At 47.9% G+C, this 17,889-nt stretch overlaps 1 protein-coding gene across 1 annotated transcript; it reads left to right on the top strand.

The window, feature by feature from the left end:
- Window positions 1–11,395: 11,395 nt before the first annotated feature.
- On the top strand, window positions 11,396–15,877 carry LOC311323147 (serine/threonine-protein kinase Sgk1; the record flags this gene model as incomplete). The annotated part of the gene is made up of 13 exons (XM_084455314.1): window positions 11,396–11,465; window positions 12,151–12,226; window positions 13,086–13,170; window positions 13,276–13,319; window positions 13,596–13,653; window positions 13,766–13,849; window positions 13,946–14,077; window positions 14,195–14,307; window positions 14,452–14,575; window positions 14,727–14,822; window positions 14,953–15,108; window positions 15,469–15,558; window positions 15,710–15,877. 13 exons carry the CDS (start codon window positions 11,396–11,398, stop codon window positions 15,875–15,877), a joined length of 1,296 nt encoding a protein of 431 aa, XP_084311440.1.
- Between the last annotated feature and the right edge of the window lie 2,012 nt (window positions 15,878–17,889).

Raw genomic sequence — 17,889 nt, 5'->3', positions numbered from 1 at the left:
CCTTGTTAACTGTGACTCAACGTTTCACCTTTAGGATCACCACTTCTTAGAACCACAGTACATCCTCTGTCTAATTATATCTGCGGTGATAATCTCCCCCAGCGTCTAGAGTGCAGAGTCGCCTCCCTGTAAATCCTGCTCAAACGCGGAGTGAGGTGACCTGTGGCTCTAGCGGGCCGTGTCTTCACACGGGGCAGCCTGGATGATGGTCTGAGCCAGGCACCAGACGGAGGACAGGCCTGGGGTCCGACACGGGGCAGCCTGGATGATGGTCTGAGCCAGGCACCAGACGGAGGACAGGCCTGGAGTCCGACACGGGGCAGCCTGGATGATGGTCTGAGCCAGGCACCAGATGGAGGACAGGCCTGGGGTCCGACCCAACCACTCAGCAGATAGTCCTGACAGAAGACTGGTCTCTGTGGGCTTTAGCCAGCTCGTATGGCTACTGTCATCATGCCGTATCACCTCCTATGACAATCATAGTTCGACAGTGAAATAGATGCAGTGATTATCACAGCAGATATAGTAATTAGACACAAGATGTACTGTGGTCCTAAGGAGTGGTGTCCCTAAAGGTGAAACGTTGAGTCACAGTCTACAAGGAGGTTCCTAATCTCCCACTGTTGTCTTCTCCTGGAATCCAGTCCAGTTTGTGTAACCGAGTGAAAAGTGGAGTGGCTGGTGAAACTCACTCCTCAAAAGAGCGATGACAGTCCCTCCAAGAGTCAGCGTGTCCGCCTCACAAGCGGGAGAGGTTGTCGGATGGGTTCGAATCCCGCCCTGGGTTCAAATCCCGCCCTGGGTTCAAATCCCGCCCTGGGCAAGCCCTTTAACACGGGTTACATTTGCATCGCTGTGAGGATGCCATCGCAGATCCTCAGTGTGAAGGGAAGAGGAGAGAAAAGCGGAGAATATCACTGTGAACATTATGCTTTTCAGCACACAATGGAAATAGCAGTTAGCTACTGTAGCACACAGATCTATAACCAGGCTACGTAAACAGGCAGAGCTGGGCTAGCTAACTAGCCTGTGTAGGTGTGTTGGTCCAAGGACAGCAGTCAAGCCAGCAGTCCTGCCTCACTGTTCCTCTACATGACCAGCTAATCAGTCTAAAGTTGGTAACAGGCATGAGAAGGCTATTTACAGGGTGTCCGACAGGTGATAGACAGGATAAGCTCATCCATCGCCTCTGAGCTGCCCTCCCCCAACCTGGTCGGGTGACTTTGCAGTTTCCCTTCGTCATTCCCACCCATGGTTTCATCAGTAAACCAAACAATTCATTTGTTTAGGTACTTGAATTTGTTCAGATGATGTCCTTAGGCTGTCTAGAGAGCAGTTAGTCCTGAGAAACAGATTTGGCCTGATATAAATATGCTTTATTCATTCAAGCTTTATTTATACTCTAAATTACACTGAGTAGTTACACTCAGTTGCAGTGTCACTAGTTACATTAATTAACATCAAGAAACAATATTACATAAAAAAGAATAAACACAATTACATAAGCAAGAATCAATTAACAATTCAAAAACAGTTTCATAAAATTTAAAAACATTTACAAGCTGTGTGGTGACCTGCTTGGTAAGCAAGGTACTAAACTGACTCATGGACACTAGAGTAGGTAGCTTCAATGTGCCTTGCAGGCTGTTCCACGACAGGCAGATCTACCGAGTACAAACTAGGTGCTCTAAGTGTAAGCCAGTCGTTGGATCGTGTATCATAGGGTCCTGAGGTCCATTCCAAGTAATTTCCCCAATTATGGCTTTATATAAAAACAGATGCCAGTGTAATTATCGTCTCTGCCAGAGAGGACCACCCAACCCTATTATACAGTATACAATGTTGAGTATTATAACTGTCACCTGTAATACATCTGATGGCTGAATGATACAGACTTGAATGGTTTAAGAGTGGAAGTTATCTTTATCTGTTATCTTTGTGGTGGCGTATAGCGGAGTAAAGCTGTGTTTATGAGAGGTGGTCATGGAAGAGGATCTGAAGTTGACCCCAGGGTGCATAAGTGAAGGTGGATGCACTGAAGCCTACAGGTTACTACAGGAGCCTACACTCTCACCTAGACGGTCAAATCAAAGAGCTTGATATCATGTAGGCCTACCCAACATGTTCACAGACAGAGAAGGTTAGATAAGTCGAACTCATGGCTCAGTAAATGAGAAACCAGGAAACTTATGTTTTGGGAGGGCAAATAATACGGATAAGGCTACAGTCAGGAGATCACGTAGGCCTAAGCTGCAACTTCTGCAATAGGCTAGGCCTACTAACAAACGTGAAGAGGCGCTGAGCACACGGGTGTTCCGACTTCAGTCAGGAAAGTATGAGGAAGCAGAGACGGAAACACATTACAAGAAACGTGCTGAACTTCTGCAATGTGTATCTGACTATCTTCCATTGTTTTCCTACTGTCATCCGAGACGGCCAAACAACACGACCCAGCGAAGCCAGCTGAGCACCTGAGGAGGAGGCGCCTGGGGCCGACCGACCATCATCACACGGCTGACAACTTCACCCACGGATCGCTTCCTACCCACTCTGTGTTTGTAGGCTACAGTCTCGTCGATCCACAATTGAATTACCCCTTCAACCGCAGCCCCCGCCGCCACCCACGCTCCGAACCACATGCAAACCAGCTCAGTCAAAGTAGCTTGACACATTTCCTTCCCTCCTCGCCCCCGTTCCTATCGTCATCAGCTTTTTAATATTTTCCTCCGCCCCTCTAGAACACGTTCGGTTAATATCAGTTACGGAGCTCCGTGCTGTCAGCCGATATTTATTTTCTCTCTCCCACTGTGAAATGTTTGCCTACGGTCCGGGTGCGCTGGGACGGATTGGAGAATTGTGTTCGTTGGAAGGTTCCTTCCCATTTCAAACATCGGGCTGCAGAGATAAGATGACTCATCACCAGAAGGCACTGAAGGATTTCAAGGCTGCATTTTGTTCCGCCACAGAACAATTAGACCAGGGAAAAGTAGGCTAGGCCAGGTTACTGAGGTAAAGAGTGGGTGTCCGTGTGAAATTACTTCTACTGGACCCGCCCCAGCATCCAACGCTGTCTGAAACAGTATGAATATGAGTTCCCATTGCCGACGGGGGCTGTTTGTTTTGATAAACGCTAAGGAGGCCTTGCAACACAAGCAGCTCTGTAGCTTCAATATCGATAGGAGGAGCAGAATAGATGGAATGCGGAACGCGCCAAGGCTTAAGTAAAATAAATGATCACAATAAATGAAATCAATCTGAAATCTATCTAAATATGCGAGTGGCCTTGGTAGGAAGACTGATAACCCGCCAGGCCGTCACAGACTCATTAAGCAGGCTTCTCTCCTTTAACGACAGGGCGGCCAGGGTGCTTCTGCTTGGCCTAGCTCAGCACCCTTTCTTCATTAACAAGCAAGGCCATTCAAATAAAACTATTTCACATGCTCTCTCTCTCTCTCTCTCTCTCTCTCTCTCTCTCTCTCTCTCTCTCAGGGCTATAGCAGCAATATGCTTTTTAGATTTTCTTTCAAGTGCGTGAATGGGAAATCTATACAGTTATCAATGGCATGCAGCTTGCCTATTCTCAATTTGCAAAGTGGATGGCAAATCAATCGCATAATAAAAGGCCATTGGGACTTACAGCACATCTTGCTCTAACAGAGGACAGTCGTACCCGTGAGTAACGCGATGCAGACTAGTGAAAGGGAAGAAGACTGGTTTGTGCAGGTTGGACCACAGTACCACACAATAGCGTGCTATTGAATAGTGTCCTCACAGTGTGCTATTGAATAGTATCCTCACAGTGTGCTATTGAATAGTATCCTCCTCCTATGATCCACTGACCCAGTTGTCTTTATACAGCCACAGTGTATAACCTGAGCGCTCCATAAACCTACTTCCCTCTCTAACAACCCCTATTCTCTCCCGTGCCCTACAACCCAAGGCACAAGGCAGTCACAGCAAGGCGATCAGGCCTGCCGACGCTCCCAACAGCGCTGTTCTCTCGGCTTCTTCAGCTCAAACACGTGCATATGAGGGAGTAGGAGTCAGTACAGTAGACGGTTGGGCAGGGCACCTCATTAAGAGCAATAATCAGCCAATTAGAGAGGTGTATAAAGACCCCGCAGCCTGGCCTGCACACATGACTCAGGTGGTTCTTGTATCGCGGAGACCGGTTTTTCCCACGGGCGGGTCCCCTTGTCCTCACGAGAACAGAAACGCGACACCTCCCTCTGTTGTGTTTGTGGCTCGCAGGTGGATGAAAGAACAGGTGAGGGGAGGGGGGAGGACAGGTGCGTCACAGCGCTTTAGTTTCACCTCCTGGGTTACATCGTATTCTAGAAGAGAGGGGAAGAAACGGAGAAGAGGTGAGAGAGAGATGATTTGCTCTTCTTGAGAAAAAAAGTCTACCGCAGTGAGGCAGAGAGACGGAGAGAGAGGAACACACTACGGAAAGCTGCCTGAGATTTACTTTCACAGACACAAACACAGACACGCCAGGAGACTGTGCCTCAGACACACACACTCAGGTTTATTCCTGTGCATACACAGAGAAACGCACACAAACACACACACACTCAGGTTTATTCCCGCGCATACACAGAGAAACGCACACAAACACTGGAACCAAGGAAGATGAAGACCGGCAAGAAGTCCTTCATAGGTAAGAACCCTGTTCAGTTACTCGCATGTGAAATGTTTACAAGCTGGTGCCGCTGCTCAGACCTGGGAGGCTGTAACCTGAGGAGTTGTTTGGAATCTTACACAGTTTGTTTCAGCGTTATCCCTAGCGGGATCAATGGATCATGTTCCTCTTTCATGGTTATTCTCTGTTTATCTTGTTCTTTCCTATATTCTCACATGTTCCCCTTTCCCGTGGGGCTGCTGATCTTAGGGAGATCATCTCTCTCTCTCTCTCTCTCCCTCTCTATTCAATTCAATGGGCTTTATTGGCATGGGAAACATATGTTTACATTGCCAAAGCAAGTGTGAAATATAACAAACCAATGTAAGAACAATTACAGATATACTAAAATAAGGAGATGTGTAAACTGAGCTGTGGGATACAGATGAGTAAAGATAACTCCCCTTCCCTCCCTCCCTCCCTCTCGCTATCTCTCTCTCCCTCCCTCTCTCTCCCTCCCTCCCTCCCTCCCTCCCTCTCGCTATCTCTCTCTCCCTCCCTCTCTCTCCCTCCCTTCTTCTATATTGCAATCTCCTCAACGTTTCCTTTCTTTTCATTGCCTTTATTTTTCTTCCCTCTGTTTTAATAGCACAAACAATTTGATCAAAGGATCAGCAACACGATTGAGTTCACATCACTTCCTGGTCCTGCACCCCGTCGATCTACTCCCCAATCAGAGGCCCCCCTGGCCCACTTCCCATAATCCAGTTTACCGTGTCATTTCTCCTCCTATAAGCCTCCACCTTTATTCTACAGCACACACACACACACACACTTCTTTATTTTCCTTTTCCCCTGAGTGAGCAGCAGCACAATGAATCAGTAAGCACAGAGAGCAAGGTTGGATCTGGGAGCTCTCACACAGGCAGGCAGGCAGCCTCAGACAGACAGTAACCGGCTTGGCTTCATCCAGGGGGGAGAGGACTAGAGTCAATGAGCCAGTGTTGAGCTTGGGGGATTGGTGGGGGGGGTTAAGTGTTTTTGCGCCAGCTACCCGGTCAGACGTTCCCTCATCCCGCTGCATCTTCGCGATGCAGTCCATGTATGGAGACGCAGGAAGGAATCCAAGCTTGAATTAACCGGAGTCACAACACCGACTCCCCCCTCCTTTGATTCAGTGGTGCTGGTGAGCGTTAGAAGTGCAGCCCGGTGGTTTGAATGAGAGCGGATGGCCCTGGGCTGTAATCCCTGTGGTCTCTCTCTGGTACCACCAACTGACCCGTGGGAAGATCACGGGTAATACGTACTTGGGGGGTCAGTGAAGCGTGAAAAGGCCTTTTATAGAATCTCCTGCAGCACTGGGGTGTGTGTGTGTGTGTGGGGGGGGGGGTAGTCCACGAGAGCAGGCTCGGATGTCGGAGAGTGACTCCTCCCAAACCACAGAGAAGCCTGTTATTGATCAGAGACACAATCTTAACAACATTGACGGTCATCCTAACATTCAGAGAGTTGCAGTAGGAGTGGCGGTGACAGAACTAGATGAAGATTCCTTTTATTTTATTAGATAAACTCTAATAGTCAATTTCCAAATTGGAAATTTACAAGTTACAAATTTACAATTTACTAAAATTACAGTTTAGCAAATTAATCAATCAATCAATCAATCAAAGCTTTATTTGTATAGCGCATTTCATACCCAGAGGCAACACAATGCGCTTTACAGAGAACAAGGGAGGTGGGCATACGACCCACTCTCTACATATTACAGAGGGAAGCAAAAAAACAGTAATCACCCGGGGGCCAGATAAGTGAGCTGTAAAAATTCTTCCCTGACCCCTCTCAACAAGGCAATCGAGCAAGCTCCTGGAGTATGTTTGTCTACCGGCTAAGAACATTTATAAAGCAGTACATTACATTAAATTACATTTCAGAGTAAGAGAGGCCAAAAAAGCATCATAGGAGAGACATGGCAAATATTGGTGTGTGTTTGCTATGGCCCAGGCCTAAAGCCGGATGTGGACTGATGTGTGTCTGTGTGTACGTGTGTGTGTGTGTTAACTAAATACTACGACATCCACAGCTATCACAGGGGTATCTATCGGACTCAGCGTGGTCTGCGGGCGACAGTGGGGCATCCACTGGACCTGGTTAGAAGGAGAGAGAGAGCCATTTGAAGCAACACAGCTGTCAGAACAGAACAAGCCTGTTTCAGGGTAACCAGTTTCTGTACACTACTTGATATACATACAGTGCATAGCAGGATAAACACCAATGTATACAGAGGATTCACAGGTAGGTTTGAGGCTGCCTTTCTGTGTCTCAAGGTCCTGGCTAGTGATTTTAGGCTAGGTCGAAAAGGTACGTCTTGAGATCTCACTTGAAGACCTCCGTTGTTTCGGCCCTTCTTAGGCACTCCGGCAGGGTGTTCCAGAGGTTGGGGGCATAGAAACTAAAAGCTGCCTCTCCTCCCCTGCCTCTTAGAACAAAGTACACAGTAAGTATCCCTTCTAGTAGTGGGGAACTGGAGAATAAGGTAGTGGTGTGTGGTAGCATCTGCTGGCCCTGGCAGTGGTCAGTCCAGAGATAATAAAACGGTCACCGAATTGAGTCATTACAAAACCACTCCAAAAACCTCCTGGGCTGACAGTGCATGGCCCGCTTTGACTCATCTGATTGTGGTTGACTCAAGATGAGAGTCCCAGTTACATCTCCTCACAGGGGTCCGTCAGTCGTGGAAGAATGTGGTCCTACGGTTCCGCCTGTATTGGCCTGTGATTCTACAAGGCCTCCTTCAATGTTGAAGACTCACCTTTTCAGGCAGGCATTTGGCCATCTTCAGCTACTTGATTTCTTCTATGTTGTTGTGGTTTCTATGTTATAGTAGGAGCTGCCTGTATTTTATTTGTGTATTTGTATTTTATATCTGTATTTTGTGTATGTGATTTGTATTTTTATATTCACTAATGAAGCACTCTGTGCACTCGTGCTGTGAAGGGCACTATAGAAATAAAGCTTTACTTAGTTACTTACTTACTTACTTACTTACTTACTTACTTACTTACAATGAGCTAAACCTGCTCCTACACTGACAGAGGCCCAGGGGCTCCATCGCCATGGTCAGGCACCTCCCCTCCGCCCCTCCACTCCTCCGTCAGTCTGTCAGGGACGCTGAGCAGCAGCACCTTGCCCAGAGCGCAGACAGGATGGGCGGAGAGAGGCGCTGACAGAAAAATATAGCAGTAAACGCGCGAACCAAGGTCGTTATGGGGGGGGGGGGGGGCTTTCCAGGAAAAATGAGAAACGGAGACTGACGGGGGTGACAGACGCACGGCGATATGTGATTTAACTGGTGAGAGATTGGAGGGAATTACACCGGAGAGTCATTACAGGCCAACGCTGCTCTCGCCCGGGTGGGGAAATCGATGGAGCTGAAATGAGTGATTGGGCAGGAAGCCAGAGATCACCTCTCCTGAGCCAGTCAGGATGACAGCAGGCCAACCCCTCCCACCCACCCAGCGCTCTGAAACACAAGCCCACCTACAGCGTGTGGGGACCGTTTGGAAGAGAGTCACACTCGCTGGAGCACAGATGCCCACTAGTAGCAGGCTGGTAGTAGCTGGGCTGTGTGACTCATACCCCTTGCTGCCACCGCCTGCCTGCCTGTCTGTCTGCCTGTCTCCCTACCTGCCTGCCTGTCTGTCTCTCTCCCTGCCTGCCTGCCTGCCTGCCTGCCTGCCTGCCTGTCTGTCTGTCTGTCTGTCTGTCTGTCTGTCTGTCTGTCTGTCTGTCTGTCTGCTGTCTGTCTGTCCACCTGTCTGTCTGCCTGTCTCCCTGCTTGTCTATCTGTCTGTCTCCCTGCCTGCCTGTCTGCCTCCCTGCATGCCAACCTCACCAGTTGGGCAGATGGGCCTAGTGAAATGCTGCCTCTTATGCAAATACAAAACTCCAACCTTCCCATCAGCCAGGCCGAGAGAGACGTAGCCAAGGCAACGCACGCACAGTAGTAACCAGTAGTAAAAGATGGCACCTTCTCAGAGAACCAGACACACAGTTGGTGTTTAGAGTTGGTTTTGTGAGAAGGGCTAAATATGGCCAGTCAAGCTGGTGTGTGGTAGTGCTGGCACTGAGGAACAGTTGTACGGGAGTGAGAGAGAGGGCTTATGTCACTATCTTAAGCAACGTCAGATTAACTCCTGATTTAGAGTTTACAATTAAAAAATAAATAAATATATATTTTGTAAATATGTATATATACATGTATGTATGTGTATATATATGATATATTTATATTATATATATATATATATATATATGATATATATATGATATATAGCCTATATGATATATATATATATATATATATATATATATATATATATATATATATATATATATATGAAATAGATGAGGATAATCTGCTAGGTAATGAATTCGCTTTTTTGTTGTTGTAGTTACAGTAGGCCTATTATGTAAGATTTTGCACGTGTGTACTCCCCTTGGGGCCAAGTCCTTGATGTCTTTGAATCCTAGAAACGCAGCCATCTCCTACTTGCAGCCATCAGGCCGTGAACCGCAGAGGAACAGAGGGATGTTTAATTAATCACGAGGGAACCTGATCAGGTTTCAAGGGTACAGGGATGGGATTTCTCTTACAACCACATTATGTTCTTTTTCCTTGTTCTAATTGTGTGCAGACAGAGAACACAGTCTATTATTGGAACCCTCAACCTGGCAAGATCATGTGTCACAGATTGCCAGGTTTGTACACTGTGCAATAACTTGAAAATATGTCACGTGCACATGCATAGTGGGAACAAGACACAACATTGGTTTCAGGTTAAACCATTGATTCTGAGGGGGGCTATGATGTCTGGGTATCCCCCCCCCCCCCCCCCCCTCAACTACCACCACCAGTCCAAAGCTCCTGGGTGGTGTCAGTGTCAGTGACGAGCAACAGGATCTCCTTTGTTTGTAAATAGACCGTGACTGACGACTGGTCACTGAGAGAGCCAGGGGTGACTGCTGAGACGCTGCGCTCACTAGCATCCTGCTAGCTCTACGAGTGCACCACTCCCATGCTGTGTGCCACTCTCAAGTGTCTGGACGGTCACATCGCGCCATTGCCACCAAGGGCCTTCCCGCTCTGTCGCTGTGTCATGGTTCCTGTTTGAGCAGGTGGGACGATGTTTGCCCGTACATTAGCCCTCACTGTGCCGTGAAAGTGTTTGAGGAGGGTCCTTTCACAGGGAGACGCACATGAACACATTTCCCATTGGAGACACAGAGAGCATTTAATCCTAAATGGGAGGAACATTAAAAACGTCAAATGTCAAGTTGTAATCCCAGAAGCAACTTGACAACAAAGTGACCCGATAGTGGTAAACAGACTGCACTCATATGGAGCAGCGAGCTGTCCCCATAACCCAGGGCTTTAGCAGTTCAGCAGTTTAGCTACCAAGCCATAGAAGGTAGCCCACATTATGGCACACTTATATAACTTAATAGGGTTACTGGACTACATCTGTGGCCGCTGGACAGATTGCAGGCTTAAAGGAGCATGATGTCATTCTATAGCATGGGATTATATAATGACCTCGCTGCCGTGGCAATCCACCTCATAACCCTGGCCTGGGGTAAATTCAGCCCCAACAAAAAAGTTTTATTGAAACAGAAACGGTGGCGCGTCAAGTGTTATGCAAGCGTATACCTCTAAGCCCATTGCCCACCGTTGCACATGTTTGGAGGAAACATGTCGTTCAGCCCAGAGACCGTAGCAAAACGGCGCACACCATTTTCATATTGAACTCACCCCCCTGCTTGAGGCGCTTCCTTGACCCGCTCGAGGTGCTTAAACACCGCGGGGCCAGGCCACCAACCGGGTCTCACTTCACACCAGGAGGGACACACTGTATACAGCGTTGTTCAGATGCCAAGTAGGCTAGGTGTGTGTACTGTAGGCTAGCAGAACAGACGTGTCCCGAGATGGGTTATTCTGTTTAGAGAAGCATCGTTTAGTAGCCTAGGCTAACTGCCTTACTTTCGTCCCTGAATTTGAAATGCTCCGCATAGCCTCGAGCACAGCAATCTCCTTTGGCTATCAACGTAGCCTATATTTTTCTAAAATACGAGCAAAGCCACAGGGAGAAAATGTGCTGCTGATGATGTCAGACGGGATGCTGCTGGGATGTTTAAATCATGAAATGCATTTCCCCATCCTCATAAAAGAATCAGAGGAGGCTATCATATCACTGGTGAAGGTGGCCTGCAGGCTGTATCGGCTGCATTTATTTATGAGGCCAATTGCAGAAGTCAGTATGGATGAGATCACGCAGCAGTGAATCATCCAGAGAGCGTTAATCCCTCTGGTTCTGGGATTAGGCCAGCGGTATATTTCCATTCAGAGAAAAGGAGGTTGAGGGAGGAGGAGGAGGGGGGGTGTTCAGTCAGTCAGCCTCTCCTCCTATGCGGAGCGTTTTCCCCGTCATCCCGCCTCCTGCAGGCAGCGCTGAGAGCTGCGGAATCCCGTGACGTCACTCCCATCGACAGTTGCCTTGGTTACATTGACGATGTCAGCGTGTTTCCGCCCCCCAAACCACGTGGTCCATATATAATAACTGGTCGCTGCGCGTGGTGGACAGCGGCATTTGGAACGCGTCGATTTGTAAGACAGGCTCCACACGCGCAGAGTGGGGCATCAAGAGCAACTTGAGAGATTTGATCAGTTTTTATGCCAGGCCTGTTTCTGTGCTGACTGGATATACAGTTTTGCTAACAATGGCTGTGAAACCGGCTGACTGTGATTTGAGTTATTGCAAAATGAGAGGAATTGTATCAGTTCTCACTGGTAAGCATAATTGCTCAATTTGAGATACATTAGAATGTATGCTGATGTAACTCTTTTATTAACCTGGAAACCGCTGCGCATTGGTATGATAGGGGATATAAAACCTTACGTTGTTTTATTACGAATACCAATATATCGTTCAGTTAGATTGTGATGTGAGTCGTGCGTGCACCATGTTGCACTCAATTATCTGTCCATCTCTTAATTTCTTGATTCGACCGTTTTTTCTCCTGACGTTCTTTTTTATTAGGCCAGAAGTCCATGCATTCATATTATTCATATACTGCAATTCTATAGTGTGATGTAGGCTACCTAATGTTGATATTAAATTGATTAGCCTATACATTCCTAACAAATTTTGTATATTGCATAGCCTATCCTATAATTATGCTAATCTCAATATGCATTATAGCGGGACTAGTCGCTGTGTGGTTGCATAACGCACGATCCAAACGCATAATCGGAGCTCAAGACACCGGGTTACAATTTTGCACTAGGCTATTGTATAGGCTACAGTAGGCTATCTCAGTGGCTGATGCATGGTATCGACATTGTTTTGTAGGCAGGACTCCGCAGATGCTGCATCCGACTGGAGTGCGGTTTTACAACCTGTGACGTTGTAGCCTATTCTCCAAGGTCCCTGCTGACATACATTTAAATGCCTCTTTTTTTGCCCCAATTGCAGCTTTCATCAAGGAGAGGAAAATGGGACTGAACGACTTCATTCAGAAGCTAGTGGCAAACCCGCACATCTGTCAACAGTAAGTGTAGCCTAGCCTACATGGAACGCAAATGTCACTCAAGTAAAATATTGTTTTCTATATGGGGAATGGCAGTCTACTGCAGGGCATGCACCCCAAATTACTGCAAATAACATGTTTGGAGTGTTTAGACACCTTACTGGCAATTGCGCACAAGCCATCTTTGTGAGTCAATTCGGTCGTCCTTATAGTTTTTTGTGGCCCGGGTCATTGTTCCGTTGCCAATCCAATTAGCCTCATGTAATTATTGCTGGGTCTGGCTGTTCCCATCTGAGGACAGTGTAATCTGGCAAAGCCATAGCCAGAATAGTTCTATCGCGTTCCCGCCACGGCCTCTAGAGCGCATGCGTATAAGCATCTTTCCTGCAAATCCCCACTGTACCCTACGGTGAACCGCGGTTAATTCAGTTAAGCGCGCACTACATTGTGTTACTTGGTCCCATCGGCTACTGGTGTCGAGGTCTGTCTGTTCACATCTCCTAAACACCTGTCGGCCCACTTCAGATGCTTGAATAGTCTGAGCTGCTAGACAGACAGACAGACAGATGCTCTAGACGTCTTAGCATCGATCACGTTAGGAACGCTGGTCCAGCTGGTGCTGTCCCGATGTGGGTCATCAGCTTAGGCAAGCAGAGTCAGGAGTTAATAAACTAAACCATTCTTGACCGTCTCGAGACCCTCACCTGACCTCTGCACCACGGTCATTCAGCACCAACGGCCATGTGGTCCAAACTAGCCCTCACCTTATTAGAACAAACACTGACATGTACAAATGTAAACATTATCATACAGTCAGCATAGCCCCGAGGACCACCTGCTGAGTCCAATGCTTTCTGTTTTCTCTCTGCATGTCCAGCAGCACTGATAATGGCTTGTTCGTGAAGATAGACGAGAACCAGAATGAGGAGCTGGACGATGGTGATAACCTTGGGCGGCCGGATACGGTAAGCGTGCTTGGCGATCGGGGCTGACTGACAAGACTTACAGGCAATATTGAATGTAGATCCTCGGGAGCTGGGATTGATGTTCATCTCTGTCCTCTCTCTCAGACGACCCTACAAATGCCAAGAAGCTCCCTGGCTGAGGAGACTCAGTAAGTAGACCTGACACCTCCCTCTCTCCCACTCTCTCTCCCGCTCTATCTCTCTCTCTCTCCCTCTCTCTCCCTCTCTCCCTCTCCCCCACTCTCTCCCTCTCTCTCCCTCTCTCTCTCTCCCTCTCTCTCCCTCTCTCCCACTCTCTCTCCCGCTCTCTCTCCCCCTCTCTCTCTCTCTCTCCCTCTCTCTCTCTCCCTCTCTCTCTCTCCCTCTCTCCCCCCCCCTCTCTCTCTCTCCATCTTTGTAATCTTACCAATTATTTTTTTCCTCAGGATCAAACCCAGTGATTTTGACTACCTGAAAATCATTGGCAAAGGAAGCTTTGGAAAGGTGAGAGCCAGGCTGTATGTAGGACTGTGGACTGACGTCAGTATTGTTGTAGTGTCACACTCCCCGTAGTTGATGCAGAGGTTAACGGTCGGTCCGTCTGTCTGTGTCGCAGGTCCTGCTGGCGCGACACAAGGAGAGCACCAACTATTACGCCGTCAAAGTTCTCCAGAAGAAAATCATCTTGAAGAAAAAAGAGGTAAGGCCCCCACCCTCTCTCTCTCTCTCTCTCTCTCTCTCTCTCGCTCTCTATCTCTCTCTATCCCACTAACCTCTCTCTCCTTTCCCCTCCCAGCAAAAGCATATCATGGCAGAACGAAGTGTACTGATGAAGAATATCAAGCATCCTTTCCTGGTGGGACTTCACTACTCCTTCCAGACCACGGATAAACTCTACTTTGTGCTTGATTACGTCAATGGAGGAGAGGTGAATAAATCCCCGTTACTGGTAGAGAGACCTCAGGGGAGGATTGGAGGTTTAATAGCTCATATCAGAGCTGTGTTTCCACCGCAGGTGGTAAAAGCTGTTGTCTTTTCTCCTCAGCTGTTCTACCACCTCCAGAGAGAGAGGGTCTTCCTGGAGCCCAGAGCCAGGTTCTACGCTGCTGAGATCGCCAGTGCCCTCGGCTACCTCCACTCCCTGCATATCGTTTACAGGTATAGCAACCGCCAAAGGCCCACAGCGCCCCCCGGTGGCGATGTTCAAACATAGCAAGATAAAATAACACGAAGCAGAACGGTCAGGGAATACTGTGTTGTGGGGGATGTAATTCACACCCTTCCCTGCTCTCTCCCTCACAGAGACCTCAAGCCTGAGAACATCCTGCTAGATTCTCAAGGCCACATCGTCCTGACTGACTTCGGTCTTTGCAAGGAGGGCCTGGAGGCCTCAGGGACCACTACCACCTTCTGCGGGACCCCAGAGGTACAGAACATGTCCCCCTGACTGACCCTGTCACCTCCTCCTTCCTTGCCACCGTGTGTGTGATGGATACTGGTGGATGGATGGTTGTGTGTGTATGTGTGTGTGTGTATGTGAGGCGAGGCTTGAATTGTGCGTGTCTTGTCCTCCACAGTACCTGGCCCCCGAGGTTCTGCAGAAACAGGCGTACGACCGGACCGTGGACTGGTGGTGCCTGGGCTCCGTGCTCTACGAGATGCTCTACGGCCTGGTGAGTCGCCCGGACTCCTCCGCCCGCAGAGTCGCAAGTCTACGGACGACCCCCGGTCGTTAGCGGTACCTTAGCTGACGGACGTCTGTCGTTTCTCTCCCTCCCTCCTCCTCCTCCTCCTCCTCCGTAGCCTCCTTTCTACAGTCGCAACACGGCCGAGATGTACAACAGCATCCTGTACAAGCCGCTGGCGCTGAAGCCCAACGTGTCCAACGCGGGGCGGGATCTGCTGGAGGGGCTCCTGCAGAAGGACCGCACAAAGAGGCTGGGCGCCAAAGACGACTTCGTAAGCACACGCACGCACACAACGCAAGATAGGGGGCGCTCTGTAGCCCAGGAGGTTGAGCGGGTCGTCCAATGATCGTAGGGTCTGCTGTTCGAATCCCGGCTCCTCCTGACGACACATCAAAGTATCCTTGGGCAAAGACACTGAACCCCCAAATTGCTGCCAATGAGCAGGCTAGCGCATTGCATGGCAGCTGCCGCCATTGGTGTGTAAATGTGTGAATGGGTGAATGAGAGAGGCCTTCATTGTAAGGCGCTTTGAATAAAGGCGCTATATAAGTGCAGTCCATTTACCATTTACCATATAATGCAAGGTTGTGCTCTGTAGGTAGATTGATGTAGTGTTTCCTTCTGCCTGTAGATGGAGCTCAAGTGCCACTCCTTTTTCTCACCCATCAACTGGGACGACCTCATGGCCAGGAAGATCACGCCACCATTCCTCCCCTCTGTGGTAAATATACTCCACAGATATATGTGGATTTGGACTATATGTATGTGTAACTATAGAGGTTTTTATTTCATTAAAATATATTATATTATTATATATATTTATTTCATGTTTGTGTTTTGGAACTAACATGCCACCCTGGTTTGGCTCTCAGAGTGGACCCACAGACCTCCGACACTTTGACCCGGAGTTCACCCACCTCCCCGTGACCTCATCCCTGTGCAATACGGACAGCCTGATGGTGACCAGCAGCGTCCGGGAGGCAGCCGGAGCCTTCCCAGGCTTCTCCTACGACCCGCCTGCTGACCAAGCCTTCTTGTGACGGCCCCGCCTCTGTCCTCCTCACCCCCCCCTCCCCCTCCCTATCCAGGAGACCAGGGCCAGCGGTCTCAGACTCAGGGGGGGGGGGGGCGCGGCCTCAGACTGTGAAAGTGACCAGACTGGACTGGCCTGGGAGGGTTTTGTTGCATGGCCTGCTGACTGGATGTCTAAACCTGCTGAAGGACATGAACCAGGGGTGGTCCAGATCTTGTGGGAATCAACGCATGATGAGGGGTGTCGATATTTGCATGGGACTTTTTAAAGTTTCAATACCAACGCCGCGCCCTACTCCTCCCACCCACCGGGACTGATGCAAAGTGTGCCAAGCTGGAGGCCAAAGTGGGGGCATCCTTGTGACGTCCAGGAACAGGGGAAGGAAGTGTCTCTCTAACGGCCAAGAGCACAGGAGAGACAAGCGAAGTGCCTGGGGTTCAACGGCGGTGTGAACAGTTACTGGGCCAGGCGAGAGCCAGCTGCATCAAAAAGCAAAACTGTCCGTGTTTGGACTGTTGACCATGGAGCTAGCTGTAGATGGGCCATGCCTTCTTGATACATCTGCATTTATTTGTCACTTTGCATTTACCATTGTATATATTTTTTTATGTGAATGCTCAATTGCACTTCAGGAAACCAGGATCTGGAAATGTGTCCCTTGCTTATACAGCTGCTGCTGCTGCATATCCATCATACTGTATCTCAAACTCTAAAGTCAAACAATTGGTTAACATGGCATTTCAAAGTAATATTGGCATTTATTAAGTGTATTAAAAAAAATCAGACACTAATATTTAATTTGACTAGCTGGTTGCAGCACACTGGGTTTCTATGTACCAATCCTCTTTTATACTGTGTTTGGAATCATTAGTAACGGTACCTACTCACTGTTCAGGTGGGCATTGAGTGGAATTGTATATATTTGCAAGTTCTATGTAAATGTTTTAAACCAATTTATACATATAACATGATCAGTAGTCCCTGTGTGGAAAATCCATGTCTTATTTTTGCGCCTTTTGTCTTCAAATATCTTCACTATACCCCCTTACCCTGAGAGACTGTGTTGACTTGAAGACATATCTACTGTTTGTAGACGCATTCATACAGTATATTTTTCTCCATAAATTCAGAGAATGCGATGTACAGTTTTACCAGCAATAAAATGCGTGAAGTAAAAACACTATATATCAACTACTATTATTCTTGTGAGTGAATGTGAATGCTGTTTTATAGCAATAACACTCCAGAGAATCCACTGTTAGACTATTTTATATGCATCATGTATATAGATTGATCTCCTTCAGTAGATTATAGACAAGAGCTGAGAATGTCTTTGGTTTTGTAAAGTGTGCCTGTCCAGCGATATAAGGCTGACTGAATCCTGATGGTCCATTATGTACATATCTTCTGTATCTTCATGGTCTACACAGCAGAACATGCTGGGCTCTAACCAACAAGCTGAGCTTCCAGTCTTCACGGACCAGATGCTCCAGACTCTGTGGCTCTGGAAAGTGCAATAACATCTCAGGCAAGAAGAATGACATGTTATTCCAAGAGACGCATATTATACAGATTTTAAATTCCTGAAAGTATTATGTGAAACTGGTTTTAGTCATCACAAATAATCTTTTTGCTCATTTGTGCTATATTAATTATTTTTCTTTTAAATTCGTTTTTCCTCTTAAGTTTAGAAGCAAGACAGGCCGACTGTCAGTCTATAGTCTGTGACACTGTACTGAATGCTATAAACCAAACTACTTTAACCCAATTGCACACAGAAATATTCCTTTATGGAGGATATCATCCATTCATATCCTCAATCAATAGGCTTGGCCACTGGAAAACCTTAATGAACATCAAAGGCTTTATTGGAATACAGGCTGTCTCTTAAACTTGGACTAAGGCTGACTCAGCGGAACGGACCGGGACAGGGACTAGGGCTGAGGCAGGAAACAGAGCTAGGACTGGGCTAGAACTTGGGTCTGGGACTGTGGACCAAGTCTGGGAACTGGGACTGAG

The sequence above is a fragment of the Borostomias antarcticus genome (genome assembly GCF_949987555.1).
Source record: "Borostomias antarcticus genome assembly, chromosome: 21".
Classification (NCBI taxonomy): domain Eukaryota; kingdom Metazoa; phylum Chordata; class Actinopteri; order Stomiiformes; family Stomiidae; genus Borostomias; species Borostomias antarcticus.
The sequence above is the reverse complement of the archived record's forward strand: the minus strand, read 5'-3'. Positions and strand labels throughout refer to the sequence as shown.